Source organism: Excalfactoria chinensis, chromosome 1 (genome assembly GCF_039878825.1).
Source record: "Excalfactoria chinensis isolate bCotChi1 chromosome 1, bCotChi1.hap2, whole genome shotgun sequence".
Classification (NCBI taxonomy): domain Eukaryota; kingdom Metazoa; phylum Chordata; class Aves; order Galliformes; family Phasianidae; genus Excalfactoria; species Excalfactoria chinensis.
Window position 1 is genome coordinate 65,214,865 of NC_092825.1, and position 19,332 is coordinate 65,234,196.

Below are 19,332 nucleotides of genomic sequence, written 5' to 3' on the forward strand. Positions count from 1 at the left end.
CATTTGCTGCCCATAGGAAGGTAAGTACCTCAATTGTTCCCCACACTAACCAGCTCTTGCAGAACTTGGAGAGAAGGAGGTTCCATTATAATAAGCTTTGGTCATACAAGAGGTGAGGATGACAACAATCAGTCTGATCTTAATTTCTTTCTCTGCATGTTTCAGGTATGTTACAGGTAGCACTGCTGAGTAGTAGTAGTAGAAATACAGACACAACGTATTTGGGCTGTACCCGAGTTTGAACCCATGGAATGGAAAAATAAATCAGGATATGAGAAACTTATTTATTTCAATATCTTGTCTTAGTCAGCCTAAGCTGTAGGATTAATTTGATTTATTGGTGTAGCTTAACTTGGCAGGTGACTCAGCACCATGCAGTCCTTCTCTCAATTTCCCCCTTCTCGGTGCTATGGGAGAGAGAATCGGGGGAAAAAGGATAACTCATGGTTTGAGATAAAACTATTAAAATAAGAAAACAATAAAACGAGCCATTCCCTCGTGTTCTGTTGCTACACGCTCTTATAAAAATACCTCCCCAGCTCTCCTGTAGGCCCCCTTCAGGTACCAGAAGGCCGCTATCAGGTCACCTCACAGCCTTCTCTTCTCCAGGCTGAAGAGCCTCAGCTCAGCCTGTCCTCATTGGGGAGGTGCTCCAGCCCTCTGATCATCTTCGTGGCCCCTCCTCTGGGAACTGCTCCAACAGCTCCGTGTCCTTCTTGTATTGGCAGCTCCAGAACTGGACACAGTACTCCAGGTGGGGTCTCACAAGAACAGAGTAGAGGGGCAGAATCCCCTCCCTTGATCTGCCAGTCACATTTCTCTTGATGCAATCCAGGATACAGTTGACATTCTGCCCTGCAAGTGCACATTGCTGGCTCATGTTGAATCTTTCATCAACTGACATGCCTAAATCCTTCCCAAAGACAATATTGCAGTTGTGGTCCCCAGAACCTCCATTCCCCATGTAATTGTATGCAACTTACCTTACTCTCATTCCACTCTCTTAATTTTGTTGAGCCATTTCTGGATACAACTTTAAAATGCTTTTCCACATAGTAATGAACAGATTGTTCAGACCTGCCACCAATGCATCGCAGAACAAAATGGAACCTCTTGGTGGAGAGAAGAAATAATAAAACTGTATTTATTTTGCTTTCACAAGATGGAGGGCCCAAGACTGCTTTGGTTTGATTCTCTGCTTATAACCTCAGAACATTGACACTACATGGAAAAAAAAAAAGCACACGCACACACACAAATCACCCAAGAACAACAAAAACATTTCACTTACTTATGCAAAAAGGCACTTCCTTAGAGTAAGCAGTAGTACACCAAGTCAAATATTTAGTAGGCCCCAAACATGTCTGTAATCAGTCCCTGATATTGCCACAGTCAAGACTCTGTTAAGGCTTTACAATCATGAAACACCATTTTACCTTCCCTGGTTCCTGGCTCACTGTGATTTTTGTCGCTTAGCACAAAGAGGCCAAATCAGAAACAAACATTAAAAGGAAAAACCATGTTCCACTAACCACAGACTAAGCCAGGGCTGATGATTTTGTGGCTGCTTCTAAAGAAAGCAGTGTGGGGGGGGGAAATGAGTAGGTATAGATAGAGCATGATGTGACAATATCATCCATTTATACCATTTATAGTGGTATAAATATATAAGACCACTTAAACAGTCAGGAAGATCTGCTGCTTCCCACAAGGCTGTTGTTCTTAAAGATGTTCAGTGCTCAGAGAGCTGCAAAGATTCAAAATCCTGAATGTTTCCAGCACATGCCATAAAGCTAAGCAGAACAAAAGGGCAGCATGCAGTGGTTCCACACTGATGGCGGGTTGAATTCCACCACACTGCTCTCTCACTCCCCTGCCTCAAAAGAACAGGGGGAGAAAATGGGATTGGGGGAAAAAAAAAAAAGAAAAAAAGAAAAAAGAACAAAAACTGAAAAATAAAGCTCACAAGTTGAGATAAAGACTGTATAATTGAAGGGGAAAAAATGAGAAAAACAAACAACGGCCGTGCGGAAGCAAAGAGAAAGAGAACAGTTCTTCCCTACTGTCCGTTAACAAGCAATGTTTGGACACACCTTGGGAAGCAGGACCTCAATATATGTTCAGAAGGACAGACATTTTCATAACAAGAGCCCCTCCATCTCCTTCTTCTTTCCAGGTTTTATTGCTGAGTGTGACGTCATGCAGCATGGAATGCCCCTTCGGTCAGTTTAGATCAGCTGTCCCGGCAATGTCTCATCCCAATCTCTCACCTACCCCCAGCTTGCTGCCCTTGGGGAAGTGGAGAGAGTTTTGTTGCCATGAGTGCATGGACAAAATATTGGTGCAATATCAGTGCTGTTCCAGATAGATATGGAGAGCACAAAATTATATGGACCTCTGTGGGGAAAGAACACCCCAGCCAAAACCATGACACAGCATTACATACATATGTACACGTGTGAAGGCACCCAGTGGAAGGGTGTTTCCAGCACCTTCTTCATTCCAGAGTAGCTGCTTGTGCACAGAGCTCCTGCCTTGCCCCAATAATAGGCATGTAGCTTTCATTGTAGAGCAGCAGCAGCAGCTTCCGGTCAGACAGCTCAGCATGCAAATAAACAAAAGGTGCACAATCTCCTAAGCTCCCAAAGCCATGTTTTCCAGGGGACAGGGAACTGTGGTGGAAAAGTGATGGGCAACTTGGCTTTCTTGTTTTTATCCTCCAAGAAAAGAGAAATAAACCCAAGACAACCCAAGAAATGTTGTCATTGCACGTACAGTCTTTTGGTTAATTGAACAAACCTCACCTTGCTTCTATTTGACATGGGAAACAGAAGAGGCCTCAGAAAACTGCAATGGACAATACTTTGTTCACCTCTGCCAATCCCACTGTAGCATCAGCTCATGAGCCTCAGAAAACTCCTTTCAGTTGTGGTAAGGAACAGATATAAGGAAGCTTATGGTTTCTACCTTACTTTTGCTTCTTGCTGCTCCTTCTCCGATATTTTTATATAATGAGTCATAAGAGCACCAATACATTCTTTTAGCTATCAAAGCAAAGGACACTTTTTTTGCCATCATGTGTCCAACACATTTGCCGCTATGGTGGAAAACATCAAAGGCACAACAGCACCGTAAGAGTGATATATTAACTTTCTCAGTTGTAATTCAGTGAGATGCTCAGAGAAGAAGTGTAAACTTTTTCACTGCACTTCTCCAGACCTCCCAGGAGAGATTTACACTTCTGCACAATGAATAGTGAACTGCAGAAAGGCTTCAGGCTACCTGAAGAAGTCCATCATACATGGCTTAGTTCCTGGACTTGAATTTAGACAGTAAAGGTTTCCACTAAACTCTCTGTAACTTTGGGAATACTTGGAAATATCACTTCTTTCCCTTTAGGATCAGTTTAAGCACTGAATTATCATAGATGCCATTGTGGAAATTTGGTCACACTTACAAGCCCAGCGTAAAAGACAGTTCAGCTCTTCCTGTGTCATGTGCAATCTAAGGTGTGATTTGGGAGAGCTCTCCTTCTCATTACAGGATGTTAATTTGCTATTACTGTAACACAAATCACTGCTGTGCAAGAACTCCTTCTAAATGATGAACCTAGACTCAGATCCTCATGTTCTGATTCACACCAGATTTCCAAGCAAGACCTACAACACTGAACAGAGATTCCAGTGTCCTTCTGTATCCTTGGACCAAACATGAGAAAGTCTCTTCCGTCAAAGTCTTTGGAAGATAAAGGAATGAAAAGAAAAAGGCGTCACTTTAGCCATTTCACCTTTTGTCTCTGTTTTCCTACACATTTTTTCTCAAGACACCTCTTCAAGCACAACCTTAACCTTTTCAGTTCCTGTTCTTTGATCTCTGATCATTTTGTTGCTTTAAGTCAGTGACAGAAGATAAGATGCACGTAAGATAAGAAGATAAGATTCCTCCACCTGACTAAGGAGAGCAAAAGGAAGGTCCTGCAGAGAACCAAAATACTGTTAAAGTCAAGACAAAGAGCTGCACAGATGGGCTGAAAATAATGAAACTAATAAACTCCATTGAAACCCCACAAATGGCTTTTATCCTCAACTCCCACCACCTTCACTTCAAAAAAAGTTTATCTGAGATGGAACAGCTGAAGAGCTGCGAGCTCCCAGGCAATGTCTATTAGCTGATCCTTGGAGTCACTGCCATTTAAAGTCCATCTTCAAGACATCATATGTGGCAGGGCAGAAATGAGAATGCAGCTGAGCCAGCAAAGCCTGCGATGTGATCTCTAGCCTTGTCCCTTGGCTCTTCTTGTTCCATACATGCACAGCATAGGTGTTCTTCAGGAGTTCATTCAGCTCACTGGAGCTGACCACTTCAAAGTATTTCTTCCAGTCCTGCCACCGAATGGGATAAAAAGCCTCTCGGGGCAGAGCACTCACCCCTTTGCAGCTCTTACTGCTGCGAAGACTCCTGATGGAACACCACTTCTTAAAGACACGCGTTACAAGCTGTGGGCCTTGATGCCCCCAGATCCAGCTGTTGTAATTCTCCACAAAGTCCTGCATACAAAGCTCTATGAACTTGTGTTTGGGTGTAAAGGACAGAAAGGCTCCATTCAGTACATACTTGGACTGGGTACCAAGCACATTGGTGAGGTTCTTTAAGTTCTTAAGCACAATGAAGTCTGTGTCCAGGTAGATGCCACCAAATTTCCACATGATGGCAATTCTGCAGGCATCAGACAGGATGGGTAGGAAATAAGGTTCCCAGCGCTGCTGAGCCTGCAAGTACCACTTTGCTAGAGGAGTCCCAGAGAATAGCTCTGGCAAATCCAAGGGACGGATTTCCACGTTGGGGAAGCAGCTCAGCAGAGAGAAGCCCCAGTGGTTGGGTAAAGAGGCATTTCTGTTTGCCAGGCCTTTCATGAGCACCACAACCCTCGTCCCCGGGTGTGTCCGGGCAGCTGATTCCACAGAGCACAAGAACAGGTAATTTGGGTTGGTTCGTTCGGAGGTCTCCACAAAAAACACATCTCCTGGGGGAGGAGGAGGTCCATCAGCAACAGCGCAGGGAGGAGACGGAACAGAGTGAGCACAGCGGATCTGAACGGGCAAATAGACTTGGTCCTGGCCCTTAGAGTCCTCTGTGATCCTCCAGTACAACACGATGGAGACAAAGGACATGAACTTAAAGGCAAGGATGAAGAGAGTTCTGAGCTTGTGGCCCAACACCATCCGGGTCAGCTTTAGCAGGCAGTTTGGCATCCTGAGCATTCTTGTTCCCATCAGAGCTTGCTCTCCCAGAAGAAATGTTGTGATCTGAAGGGGAAGAAAGCAGAAAAAGAGACAAGCAAGTCAGCAGATCACGAGCCATAGTACATCATCATGGCAAAGCTGCATATGAACTCTCCTGTATGCCAGCATGCTAAATTATGCCTTAAGGGTGTTTCTAAAGAAGTGCCCTGGCTTCTCCATTCCACACCAGTGCCCACAAGTTCCACAGTCCCCATATAGATTGTTAGGATGTGTGGTAAAACACACTTGCACACCCACAGAGGAGCTCAAGGGGTTGGTGCAGAATGGGAAGCCCAAGAAACAACTCTCTGGGCTCTTCCCAGAGTCAGCCCATCAGAGGCCCATGTGCACAAGCTCTGAAAAGTGAAGGAGCACAGAAGTGCAGAATCACCATATTACAGAATCACAGAATAGCTGAGGTGGAGAAGGAACCTCTGGGAGTCTTCAAGTCCAAACCTCTGCTCCAGCAGAGCCACCCAGAGCAGGGAGCCCAGGCCCACATCCAGGTGGCTTTTGGAGATCTCCAGCATGGAGGACTCTCTTCTGTTTATCACAAACCAAGATTGACCCTCAGTTCCCTGGATAGACGCTGTGCTTGCCTACATGCTTGCCACTTGTCAGGAAATACAGTCTTCATTCCATTTTATCTTCATCAGTCCATTATTTTCAAATCAGGTTTGAACAGGAATAATCCTAGATACTAAGAATGTGGATTCTCTTTTGACCTCCAGTCTGCCATCGTACTAATTATCCTTGGGCTGTGGCACCTGGCACTGAGTGAAACAGGGCTTTTTGCAGTGTTTCTTTTCTCTGAAGTAGAACTACCTGACATCCTTCCCCAAAACTGAAAACTCACCTAAAACCCCAGTGCTGTCATCTACTTCTGGCAAAAGGTCTCAGCTTTCAGAGCAATGGTACACTCGTTTCCCTTCCATTTATTCCTCAATAACCATTCTGCATCCTGTATTTGCCATATACCCTCCTATATGCCTTTCTTCCCTCCTCCACCCCAACACACAGGCATTCAAGCTGAGACCTACAGTGCTATTTCTGCTTTTACAAGCCTAGTTTGTCCTGGCAAGCCACCAAGTTTAGTTCTCTGAAGTCCAAAGCATGGATTTAACCATAAAGAGACATGTTGCAGCAGGTGGGAGAGCAAAGCTGAATTTATCTCCCAGAAAGTCCAACTATTTTAGCAGCCTGAAGTAAGGCACGTCAGGCTCCCGGGGTGCACAGGCCAGTTGAAGGGAAGTGTGAGCAACCTAACAACAGCTTCCTCAAAGTCTGTGTAGTCCAAGTGATGCCAGGCTTTTAGTATAAGAAAACCAGTAAGATTTCACTTTATCTAAGGAAAAAAAAAAAAAGGGGGGGGGGGGGGGGGGGGGAAGGGAGGGGGAAACTGTCTGCAAAACACAAAGCGTTTTAGTGTCTACTCTGTTTTAACCCCTGCTTCTTTCTTTGTTGTAAGATTCTGCATAATTTAGAAGAAACAAAATCAATACAGTCCATCAGCGAAAGCAGGAGACTTATGACATAAACTAAAAAGTGCAGAATGTAACAGAGAACTCAGTTATGCCTGCTACAGACAGCTACAGCTTAGCTTAGTAACAGAACAGGGCCTTCCATTTCAGATTACTCATACTCCAAAACAGAAAAAGGAAAATCTCAGCTGAGATTCATGTCAGGTTCAGTTTTTCCTGCATTTAAAGGAGAATTCAGCACCCCGTGATTTTGCAGCACGTCTCAAGTCCCTCAGTGCTTGCACACATCGTCTGGCTGGCAGCACTGGGCTCTTGTCAGGCTTAGGAGCTGCCATGTCACAGGAAGCAGCCCTTCTTTCCATCCCCTTTTTCTCAAGACTCCAAGAGGACGGTGCACACTTTCTTCTCATGTAGCTGCAAGAAATGGCAAGACCGTATCACCTGCTCCAACTCTGTCCTCTCCCTCTTCTCTCTATGGCCCCACTCCAGAAGAAAGAAGAGCACACGAGCACGGGAGACCTTTCTACTCTATGGCTTTTCCCTCCACCACTTGTTCCAAGATGACTGCTCATGAACACCTGCAGCTGGCCAGTGCTGGCTCTTCTCTAGAGTGCTGTAACCAGGAAAACGCCCAAGTGCCAACACAGAAATGCAAGTATACGCCAGTCTCATGTGTGGAAGGGGAAATGCTTACATGAGCTTTGTATGATTTGCCATGTGATCAGCAAACAGTTTGCATTCCAGCACAGTGAGCAGTGTTGCAGGTGAGTGTTGCAGGCAGGACAGTCTTGACTTGAGGAATTCAAATGCATTTGATTTATTACCAGCTACCTTTTTTTTTTTAATTTACTACCAACCAACTTTTCTTTTAATTCAGCTACTGAGGGGAAGAAGTGAAACAAACAGTTTGGGAAGCACCTTTCTTCTCTTTTCCTAGGCTCCTCCTCAGCCCAGCATCTTTTTCTTTCCTCCTTCCCAGTACCAGCTTCCCTTTTTTTCCTTGTTGCTTACACTTAGTCTGTTCCAGTCCCTTTGGTCAGTGCATAACAGCTTATTTTTGCCACTCTTGGCATCTTATTGCTTCCCAACACTGCTCCTTGCTTCTTACAGCTCCTCTGCTCAGCCTTCCATAGCCTGCAGTCCCTCAGAACATACCCACCCTTACACAGGCTCTCTGCAGGACACAGGGACATCCCCATCCTGGAATGGATCACCCAGCAGCCACAGGCCCACAGGCGTGTCCCTGCCCCCATGTGGTTCCTTCATGAGCCACAGACCTTCAAGGGTGTTCCTGCCCCAGCTTGAGTTGCCCACATGCCACAATCCTTCAAGGGTACTTTCTCCAGCACCTCCACCCATGTGCCCAACAATGCCCCCCTCCACACCCTCTCCTCCTTGTCTTCCCTTCACTCTGGAGACATCTCTTTGTAAATGTCCTCACATCTCCTTTTGCACACCCTACAGTCTTTCACATCTTTGCTCATGCCTCCTTTTGCTTGTCCTCATGCAGGCCTTTGTGTGCCTCCTGCCCCTTGTCACCTCTTTGATCCCCATCCTGTGATTCCTCATGTGTCATCTCATGCCGCCCTCCTGTGACTTTTGTCCATAGCAGCTATCTCTGTTTCTTAAACACACATGGACAGAGGTGTCATGAGGAGCTGACGGGTTGCAGTTTTGGTGTGCAGTGGGTTGTTGTCGTGCTCCTGGCCTCCTCCCACTCAGCTCACCCCTGCAACTCCAGTTCCCCAGAGCCTTCCGGCTAAGTTCCTCACTGCTGCTTTTTTTTTCCCCTGCAAGGGAAATTTGCATTTGGATTTTGGCTTACCACCTGTTGAGCAGTTCTGCACCACTGGTGCAAACAAAAGAAGTCATATTATTGGCAGTGAAGGTCACTGCCCCTCAAGAGGCTCATGTATTTCTTTCCCTTTGTGGCAACATCTGCTTCCCAATGTTCCCTCTACAATGGAAAGTCTTTAAACAAGTGAAGTTAAGAGACCGTAAGTTCACATTTAATTTACCTACTTGTAGTGCAAAGGGCTTGCCAGTTAAACCAATCTAAGTTCAAATTTCCACAAAAAGGGGGATTTGTTCAAATGTCCAAGGCAGAAAATCCAGCCTACAAAGTAAATTTGAACTCCTCCGATAGTTTAGCTTCCAGAGAACTGATTGACTGAAGAATAGATGTTGGGAAATGGTAATCAGGAGAGCACTATTGCTCCCCCAGAACTCCTCTCTTATAAGCAGTGGGGAAATAGCAATGTCCCAGTTTTGTTTTCTCTTTAAGCAGCCAAAAGGAAGAGAAGAATCTCTGGCAGTAAATAATAGCAGCAGGTGACAACAGCTGTTCCAACAACAGCAGCAAAGCACCAGGGAAAGCACAAGCACCCATCCTACAGCTCCCTTTGCTTCAAGTGACAGCCAGCCAAGCATGGCTGGAGCAGCGTGCTGTGTGCTGAGCAAGGCACAGGGAACAGCAGCCAGGACCTGCCATGAGGCACACGGGGCTGCACTTCACTGCAGGTAGTAGAAGAGAAGCCGAGAGCATGTCTTTGTGGGTCAGGCAAAGTGCTGCTTTCATATGTTTTGTTTCATACACTGCCTAATTCTGAGCCCAGAATGTTTTCCCAAAGAAACGTCATAAGAGATCTGGAGTGTTTTGCTGCTACTTAATGGAGGATGTCTTATCCATAATCAACTCCTCTCTGTTTCCATGCTTTAGCTGTTGCCTTGGTTTTCCATGGAAAGCAGTGACAAGTGCTTTAGGGGTAGCACCTCTGCCTTTTCTCTAAAAGCCATTAGAAACACTTGACAAGAAAATACAAAAAAATCCAAAAAACCTCAACCAAAGGAAAACTGACAACCTTTGTAACCTTTGTTACACTGAAATTAAGTAAATTAAACATAAACCTAGAGCTCAGAGAATTCAAAATAACTAGTGGGTGTCATTTGCATCAAAAACGTGTGTTGGTAAGGCACCCTTTTGTATAACCAAAAGAAGCTGCTGAAAGTTTGCATAAATCAGCTTTCGGTTGATGTGTTTCAGAGCTACAGAAGTGCATTTCCTTTCTTTCAAGCACAGTGGAAAATCAAAGCTGGCAAAGCTTCCATCACAAGGAAGTTAGGAAAAAAGCAGACCTACAGACTATGCACAATGTCAAAACAAGGCGTGTGACATTTTTCAGTCCAAAGACCATGCACAACACTGCTCTGCTCTGTTCCTTCGGCTTTTACCCCTTTGATAGTTCAAGTTCAGCACATGTACAAACCCAGTACGTAGGAAGTGATACAGTGATTTGTTACGATGTAATGTGGAGAGTTATGGTCAAGATTGGTCTTTAGGAATACTTGGGATGGGATGGTCTGCAGCAGAAAGGTTGAGGTGGGACTCGAGTTTGGAGCTATGCTTTTCGGTCCTGCCCCCAGGCCACAATAGCAAAACACAAACCAGATGCATGAAGCTACTCATGCAATCTCAGCCTCAGAGAGAAGTGGGGTGATCTTTCAAAAGTCCACTTAGGTGCTGCAGTTAACATGTTCGAAATGCCCTGACTGCGTCCACAAACCATATCTAAGTCAAAGCATTTTGCTTATTAATGCTTTCCCCAGTAATATCTCTGTCCATCAGGTTAACTCATGATGTGACCACATCAACTCCTGCAACATGCAAATACACCACATTCCTGATCTAGGTGAGGCCATGTCCATTACATCTTTCCCCATCTGCTCTGTGAAAGTAATTCATGACAGAAGTGGGGTTCTGTGAAATCCACAAGTTGTGGATGCTTAGAAGAAGGCTGTACAGAAACAGTGAAAATGGCTAAAAGAGATGGAAAAACTTATAGGTGGGATTGGAGTTGGATAGCTAAAAATCGTTTAAACTGGGAGATCCTGCAAGAATTTCAGAGGTGGCAGAAAGTCACAAATGTGAAAGAACAGAGGAAAAGGAACTAACTCTTCATTGGTCTCCACACATTGGTACCAGATACTGGAAGCATTTTGCTTAGAACTGTAAAACAAAGAGTAGAAACTAGAGTACAGGCATTAAAAACCAAGTCACAAGCCACTTTACATCAAGGTAAGGATGCTTAAGCACAAGCAGCTGCTCTTGAGTCTCACAGTCAAGACAAGAGCCTGTTATTTCAAGAATCAAGAACCAACTTCATTGCTCTGTTTTTATGACTGCTCAAACACAAACACACACGCCCAACCTCAGTGAAATCCCTGGAAGAAAATACACACTGACATTTGGCAGTATGAAGGATGACTCTGAAGCAGAACGTTCTGCTGCCACACAGTTGCCCAAGACTAAGCAGGAAAACACAGCCTCTCCACACCCTATTACTAAAAAATTTCATGGTGCAACTTCTCCTGCAAATGGAGGTGCTCCTCCACTGCCTTGGGTCACCATAACCTCTACCAATTGTATTGCGGATCAGTTTGGACAAATATCCATAAAATACTCCAAATATTCAGAGGACGACTGGTTAGGATGGGTGTAATGATGCTACAAACCGGGACATGGGATAGGAATGAAGTCAAGACAGATATTCCTGGGAAACAAGATAGTTCTTCAAAACTCCAGCACGGGTCCTGGTGGAAACACCTTCTTTTTATTAAATTCAGTATGACATTGTATAATGCAAATGTGTAGAAGATGAGCGTATAACCTTCCTCCCTTCCTGGGATACTTTTGAAGGCTCCTCTGAGTGTACCGGCTGCCCAGAATGTCCTTAATGCACAAGATGCTCTACCCTGGGACACATCTGTGATAGCAACAGATGCAGGGAAAGCAAGATGTCTGGAAAATGCAGTGTGTGGAGAATCAATGAGTTTAGCCTTAACATTGCACAGGGAGACTCATACTTGGAGCAAAAGGACTTCAAAACTGGACAACCTTCAGGAATAGTACCCCTATCTTGACTAGACGCTGGGAAGGAAATGTTAGGGTCAACAAGCCATGGCACAAAAGCTACACGGAAAACTGGGAATGAGCAAGTTGAAGGTTTAGAATAAGAAAATAGAAAGTTAAAAAGTGAACTGAAAGGGAAGAATTAGAATTAAGTATAACAAAAAGCCTGTCGTAGTGTCTGTGGTGGAAATATTTGGGACAGAGCAGGTGAATCTGATGGCAAAGGAACAGATTCTGTAACCTCTTAATGAAACAAGAATTCACTGCTGTTGACCCATAGGGGAATAAGCTACAGAGATGGGATCCTACTATAGTTTGAGATTTTAATGTGGATGATGCATACAAAAAGCAGCCTAGGGAGTCAATCGTTAAATGGCCATGCCTCCTCTGGCATGATGAAGCAGCAAGAGTATCTGTGTTTGCACTAGAGGCAGAAGATTTAGATTTTGGTCCTGGAATTCCCACCCTCAAAGGGAAGATACCCAAACCCTATGAACAGTCACTATTTGGTGGGCAGGAGGGACCCACCGTTGAGACTGTGGCTGGGAATGTCTCATCACTTGACAAGCTTCAGATGAATTTCAGGAAGCATTATTACTAACAGCTCCTATAACTTTAATACACTGAGCTGGGGCTCCAGGTGAATAAGATAGTGCATGGCTTATTCCTGCTATGTCTCCTGATTTGAGGTCTGTTGAGAAAGGATAGGGAAATGAGCATGACATGCTTCAATGGCAAGGCTCTATCCCATTCACTATACTGATGAACTGACAGTTTAACATGAAATGAAACACTGTGAGAAACTTTTCTTCCCTCTTAAAATTGTTATTGTATTGGATCACGCTCAGCAGTTACAGTTGTGCCTTCTCCCTCATCCCCAGGGGTGGATCAGCAGTCATGATGTTGAGCTTGTGAACAACATATCTCAGGTGGGCAATGAATCAGATTGCTGATCTGGCACCCTCCAACATTGGGTACTAACTTCTGATTGTTAGCAGAACCAATCCACAACGCATTTTGGAACCAACCTAATTTGGCAAACTTACTTCCCAACACTGTGGACAAATGAAGAGCAGGACAGAAAAACAAGCAGTTGTACCTTTTTTACGAAGACACCCAAGCACAGTTTCTATTTAAATGTAACAGCACACAAGCTTGTCTTGATGCTGATCTGGGCCTGCGATAATGGCTCAGCAATTACAAACAAATGTGCATTTGATGGCTTGAAATTACAGAATCTTACATGCAATGTTAATAACATAAATTCTCAAAGATGCTGCAATTTCACTGGCCCTAATTCTACATGGCATAGTTAGCTGAGTAATAGTCAGCTGAGTAATAACAATAGCTGTAGTACACTGCCCAGACGACGTGTCTGGCTGTACAAATGGAAACCTCTTCTGCATAATCTGGTTGAGCCAAACATGTTTAATGAAACTTAACTGTTCTCCCGATCCACAGTGCTCATTCTGCAGACATCAAAATAACTCCAGATACTATTTTAACACCTGGATAGTTGTGGCTTTTTGGCACTGGTATGTATAAAAGTATACCACCACAGTGGGCTGCTACTTAATCACAGAACTACAGAATCATAATCAGAGAACAGCTTGGATTAAAAGGGGCCTTAAAGCCCACCCAGTTCCAACCCTCTGCCATGGGCAGGGTTATTGCCCACCATCTCAGTCTGCCCAGGGTCCTATCCAACCTGGCTTTGAACACCTTCAGGGATGAGGGACCACAGCTTTTTTCAGCAGCCTGTGCCACTGCTTCACCTCCCTGAGAAAAGTTTTCTTCTAATCTACAATCTAAATCTCCCTTTTTTTTTTAATTTAAAACCATTCTCCCTAGACATATCACTATCAGACCATGTTAAAAGTCTGTCTCCCTCCTGTTAATAAACTCTCTTTCCTGTTTATAAGCTTCCTTTAGGTACTGGAGAGCCACAATGATGTCTCACGGAAGCTTTCTCTTTCCCAGGATTAACAAACTCAGCTCCCTCAGTCTTCCATTATCAGGGGTGCTCCAGCCCTCTGAGCATCTTTGTGGCCCTCCTCTGGACCTACTCCAATGGCTCCACATCTTTCTTGTCCGAAGGGCCCCAGACTTGGACATAATACTCCAGGTGATGACTCATGAAAGCAGAGCAGAGAGGGATGATCACCTTCCTTGCTTTGTTGGCCACTTTTGATGCAACCAGAATACAGATGGCCTTCTGGACTGCAACTGTTAGTTCATGTCCAGCTGTTCATCCACCAGAACCTCCAAGTCCTTTTCCACAGGGCTACTTCCAGTGTGCACACATATCTGGGGTTGCCCTAACCCAACTGCAAAACACTGTACTTGGCCTTGTTGAATCTCATTAGGTTCATACAAGCCCACTTTTCAAGCTTGTCCGAGTCCCTTTTGATGGCACAATACCATAACACACCTCAAGCCCTGTGCATTTCAATCTAAATATCTGTCACTTATTTTACCAAACACCTGATACTCAGTATATCATAAGCACAGAATATCCAACCCCTTAGCAACAAGATCAACTGCATTTCATAAGGCTGTGTGCTTACTGTTTCTAAACTTGGATGCTGCTGAACTGAAATGAGCTATTGATAACACCTCTGCTGTACTCAAAGCTACCCAAAATACAACCATGGATGTTTTAACAAGCCCACAGATGGAGCTCACTTTCACAATTTGCAATTCGATATCACTGGGCCTTAGGCCATCTTTTAGCTTCACAAGGAGGAGTTTCTGCATTCACGTGACTTGTTGCTTTTTGAGAGGCTGAATATGGTGTGAATTCTATTCAGCAGCACATCTGTAATTGTCACCAAGCTGTGCAAGGGCAACTCTTGCTCAAGGGTCTGTCCACCAATTGGGCCACACCTCAGTGTGTAAGGATGGTGTGCCTTACTGACAGTAGCTTTTATTTTAATTGTAGGCTTTATTCTTTTCTGTATTGTATCTCGTATCAGATCACTGTGTGTCTCCCTCCTTTCTAAATCAGTATGCTTCATGTGTACTTTACCTTCCAAACCACCCCAGAAGCTCCAGCATTGATCCCAAAAGGCCATGAGTCTCCTCTACCTCAGGCACCAAGTGGCAAGAGAGACAAAGCAAGCATAGCATAGTCTCACTCCTAACAAGCCAGAACTGGCTGCAGGCCAAGGGCACTGGTGGTTCATGTCTTTATGCAGGTAGGCTGAACTCCTAAGGACAGCCCCCATCAGTTGCCTGAATGGTGGTTCCCATTAGTCCCATAGTCATTCCCATAGTTCCCATAGTCGTGCTTAACTAATCTTGTGGCCTTCTATGATGGAGTGATGGCGATGGTGGACAAAGGGAAGGTGACCGATGTCATTTACCTGGACCTGAGCAAGGCCTTTGACATGGTTCCCCATCACATCCTCATCTCCAAATTGGAGGGAAGTGGATTTGATGGGTGGACAACTAGATGGATAAGCAATTGGTTGAAAGGCTGCAGACAGAGGGTGGTGGTCAATGGCTCTATATCCGGGTGGAGGCCGGTAACGAGTGGTGTCCCCCAGGGGTCTGTCTTGGGACCGGTGCTCTTTAACATCTTTATTAATGACATCGATGAGGGAATTGAGTGCACCCTCAGCAAGTTTGCTGACGACACCAAGCTGAGTGGTGCGGTTGATACGGTGGAAGGAAGGGATGCCATCCAGAGGGACCTCGACAGACTGGAAAGCTGAGCTCAGGTGAACCTAATGAGGTTCAACACGGCAAAGTGCAAGGTTTTGCACTTGGGCCGGAAGAACCCCAGGCACCTGTACAGGCTGGGAGGAGTTGTCCTTGAGAGCAGCTCGGCAGAGAAGGACCTGGGGGTCCTGATGGATGAGAGACTAAACATGAGCCAGCAGTGCGCTCTGGCGGCTCGGAAGGCAAATGGGATCCTGGGCTCCATCAGGAGAGGGGTGGTAAGCAGGGATAGGGAGGTGATTGTCCCTCTCTACTCGGATCTGGAGTACTGTGTCCAGGTATGGAGCCCTCAGTACAAAAAAGACAGGGAGCTGTTGGAAAGGGTCCAGAGGAGGGCCACAAAAATGATCAGGGGGCTGGAGCACCTCCCCTATGAGGACAGGCTGAAGGAGTTAGGCTTGTTCGGCCTGAAGAAGAGAAGGCTGCGGGGTGACCTCATTGCAGCCTTTCAATACCTGAAGGGAACCTACGCTCAGGAGGGGAGTAAACTCTTTGAAAGAACAGACAATAGCAGGACTAGGGGAAATGGATCCAAGTTGAAGGAGGGAAGATTTAGGTTAGATGTTAGGGGGAAGTTCTTTACTAGTAGAGTGGTTAGGCCCTGGAACAGGCTGCCCAGGGAGGTTATGGATGCCCCGTCCTTGGAGGTGCTCAAGGCCAGGTTGGATGGGGCCCTGGGCAACCTGATCTAGTGGGTGTGTATGTTTGGTGGCCCTGCTAGGCAGGGGGGTTGGAACTACATGATCCTTGAGGTCCCTTCCAACCCGGGTCATTCTATGATTCTATGATTCCCTTCATGCAGTCTCAGCAACAGAAAACAGGCCTGGCTTTTATCTATCATGGATGTGCTGAATGTGCTGCTCTGTTTCTCCTGTTCCTTTTCCTGTTCCTGTAGGCTTTGTTGGGACATTGATGGACTTGTGACATGATGACATCAGCTCCAGAACCTTTCAACACACCACAGCCCTGATACAGATTGGCTCTGAGGTGAGGCTCTGTCCATCACTTTTGCTTCGTGACGGTCGCTGACATTCCACCTGTTTCCAAGTGAAGCCACCACTCAAAATAAGATCTGTGGATCTGTTCTGGAAACAGAGTGACTAACAAAGTAAGGGTTTTAGTACATTTGGGCAACACTGCCTGAGACAGACAGCCCCAGATAAGTGCAGAGAAAAGGAAAGACAGAAGACACAGCAAGCAGAAGACTATCACATGGGTGGGAACTGCACGAACCTGAGGAGCTTAATGGTAGTACACAAGGACAGAAGGAGCTGGAAGAGTGTTCCCAATCTCTCCTGACAGCACATGCTATAACATGTTGCAAACCCCAACAGTGTAAATGGCAGGATTACTCCATTCTGTACACTACTGTGCAGTCTCATCCCCACGTGGAACAGGTACATCAGTGTGGTTTCATGTGCCAGTTGCAACTGGCAGGCAGCGCATTATCTCTGTGGTTATGACCAAATAAAAAAATTATATGGATAAAGAATTACACATAAGTACTTCTTGCCAAAGTATGGGTTGATATCAAAAGAAAAGCAAACAGGCAGCTAATTGTGCTAATTGCAGCTGAATCCACTCCCTTCCTCCTCAGGCATTTCTTTCATGCTCCTCTGCCCCTGCCATGCCCAGCCCTGAAAGCTTGAGCACAGTAAAGCGAACTCTGATGAAGGACTTTATTTTCTTGCTTGTTTGACTTTCAGAACTGGTTTTGCTCCACTGCAGAGTGAGACAGGCACAAGCAGCGACACAAAAGGAGATGCTGCAAGAAGCAGCAGTCAGGTGGCTGCACTTTTACGGTGACACCTCATTTAGCTCAGTGGCATCACCCAACTGCATCCCAAGGCTTCACAGTCCCCAGCTGCTGAACTTGGACCCATGAGACTGCTGGTTTCTTTGGAGACACTGTTTGCTGGAAGCTGCCAGTGCCTTGAGAGCCAGTGGGAATCCAGTGAGAAGGGAAATGTGGGTAACAGCCATGAGCTGCGTACCTGAAATCAACTCAAAGCAAGCAGGTAGCTATTCACCTGACAGCTGACACTTAAGTACTGCTTTTATGTTGACAGATGATGAGCATGAGAACAGAAGAGTGTTCACAATGACTTCCCAGTCATTGGTTCTCCCCAGAACCAGTGCCTTGAGACACAGCTGGAACTTATGCAAGAGCCATAAAAATGGGGAAATCAAGCTTCTAAGATTTGCACATCTGGCTTTCATGATAACAAACAAAAATAGCCATAGTGCAAAGCTGGCAGAGTTCGGCAGAAGCTGGGGTGGGATGCAGGCAGGATGCAGAAACATCTGCCCTGTGCTGAGCAGCCCCTCATGCATTGGGAAACAACGCACTGGTTTAGATCACTCTTAGCCAACGCTGTGGGACTCACCATCTTTCGGCAACTTCCCTGCTTTTAGGTCACTAGGTACAGGAGTTACTCATTTCTTCACAACTGCTTCGCCGGGGCACTCTCTCCCCCTACCGCCACAGCAAACATTCCCACCGCTCTCTCGTGAGGCTCCGTTCCTCTTCTCCAGCCCTCCCTCCAGCCTTAGCCCTCGCTGCTCAAACCCCTGCGCTTTCCAGGTCAGCTCTGTCAGTCCACGAAGGCCTTCTGAGCTCCCCCGTCACCAGCTCCGCCGCTTCTCCCCCTGGGTCCGGGCCAGCCGCACCCCGCCCGAGCCTTCCTTTGCTCCTCATCTTCCCACCGCGCCGCTGCCCGGCAGCGGACCCAGCTGTCGGTTCGTCCTTCTCGGGTTGCACGGCGCCTTTCAGCCCTCACGACATGCGGGCACCGTGCGCGCAGCCCCTTCGGAAAGCTTTGCCCGCTTGAAGCACGGACGGATGGCAGGGAACGCCCTGCACAAGGCTACGAGCGGTACTACGAGCGGGCAGACCGCGAGCTCCGAGCAGAGCGGCTCCAGCCCTCGGGCAGCTGAGGGCAAAGCTGCGACGAAAAGGGTCGCGCCGCACCCATGGACAAATCCGCCCCCAAAAAAAGGGAAAAAAAAGACCCCAAACATTTTCCAACATTCCCCCCGTCGCGCCGGGTGGGTGGGGGTTGCGGACCCCGGGGGCAGCCCCACGCCCCGTCCCTCCACGATCTCCCCGCGCCCCGCTCACCTCCGCGCCCTCTGGGAGCGCCTCGGTGCCAGGTCGGGACCGGGACCGCACTCGGACCCGCACTCGGACCCGAACTCGGTCCCCCAGCCACCGGCCCGGGCAGCGCCGACCCCGCCCCACCCGCAGCCCGGGGCCGCCTCCGGGAGGAGCGGAGCGGAGTCGCACCGTCGTGGAACGATCGCGGTACGTTTGTTCAGCTCCGTGTTGGGATGTCGGCCTGAAGGGTCCGGCGGGCAAATGGGGCTGCGGTGAGAGGGGTCGGGATACAGAGCCACGGCACCGCGCTGCGGGGAGAGAGCAACAGGAGTCATAGACGCATTAAGGTTGGAAAAGACCTCTAAGATTATGTAGTCCATCCACCTGCCTACCACCAATACTGCCCACTAACCACGTCCCTAAGTACTACAGCTACTCTTCCTCCAAGGACAGTGACACCACCACCTCCCCGGGCAGTGTTTTGCTTATTGCAGAACAGGAGAGCTTTACACCTGCTCTGAGGTGGCAGGGAATTCTGCTTGAATCAATCTTGGCAAATGACTTCTTCACAGGTTCTCAATGAACACGGATGGAAGGAAGAGTGGCCTTTAGTTTGGAACAGCACCGCTGGCACAGCCATTGGGGGGGACATCACCGATGATTTTTGGAAGCGGGTTGACCAATAAAAGGGGTGATGCAGGCAGAGCTGACCCACGTAGAGCTCAGCCCCAAGCCTGTCAGCCATGCCCCCAGCACTGCTCTTGGTGACTGCCGTACCGCAGCATGTTGCTGCGTGTTAACATTTCCACAAAAGCAATTCCGACACTCCTTAAACGAAAC

The 19,332-nt window shown here is 46.8% G+C and overlaps 1 protein-coding gene across 2 annotated transcripts; it reads right to left on the reverse strand.

Moving 5' to 3' along the window:
- Positions 1–1,119: 1,119 nt before the first annotated feature.
- On the reverse strand, positions 1,120–18,633 carry A4GALT (alpha 1,4-galactosyltransferase (P1PK blood group)). 2 transcript variants are annotated; one of them, XM_072348879.1, is made up of 2 exons: positions 18,517–18,633; positions 1,120–5,306 (listed from the first exon to the last, which is right to left on the reverse strand). In XM_072348879.1, the coding sequence occupies exon 2, from the start codon at positions 5,271–5,273 to the stop codon at positions 4,182–4,184; it is 1,092 nt and encodes a 363-aa protein (XP_072204980.1). In that variant the 5' UTR covers positions 5,274–5,306; positions 18,517–18,633; the 3' UTR covers positions 1,120–4,181. The 2 variants fall into 2 exon arrangements, with proteins under 2 accessions (XP_072204980.1, XP_072204970.1); XM_072348869.1 differs by lacking the exon at positions 18,517–18,633 and adding an exon at positions 17,783–17,841 and having other exon boundaries at positions 3,267–5,306.
- Between the last annotated feature and the right edge of the window lie 699 nt (positions 18,634–19,332).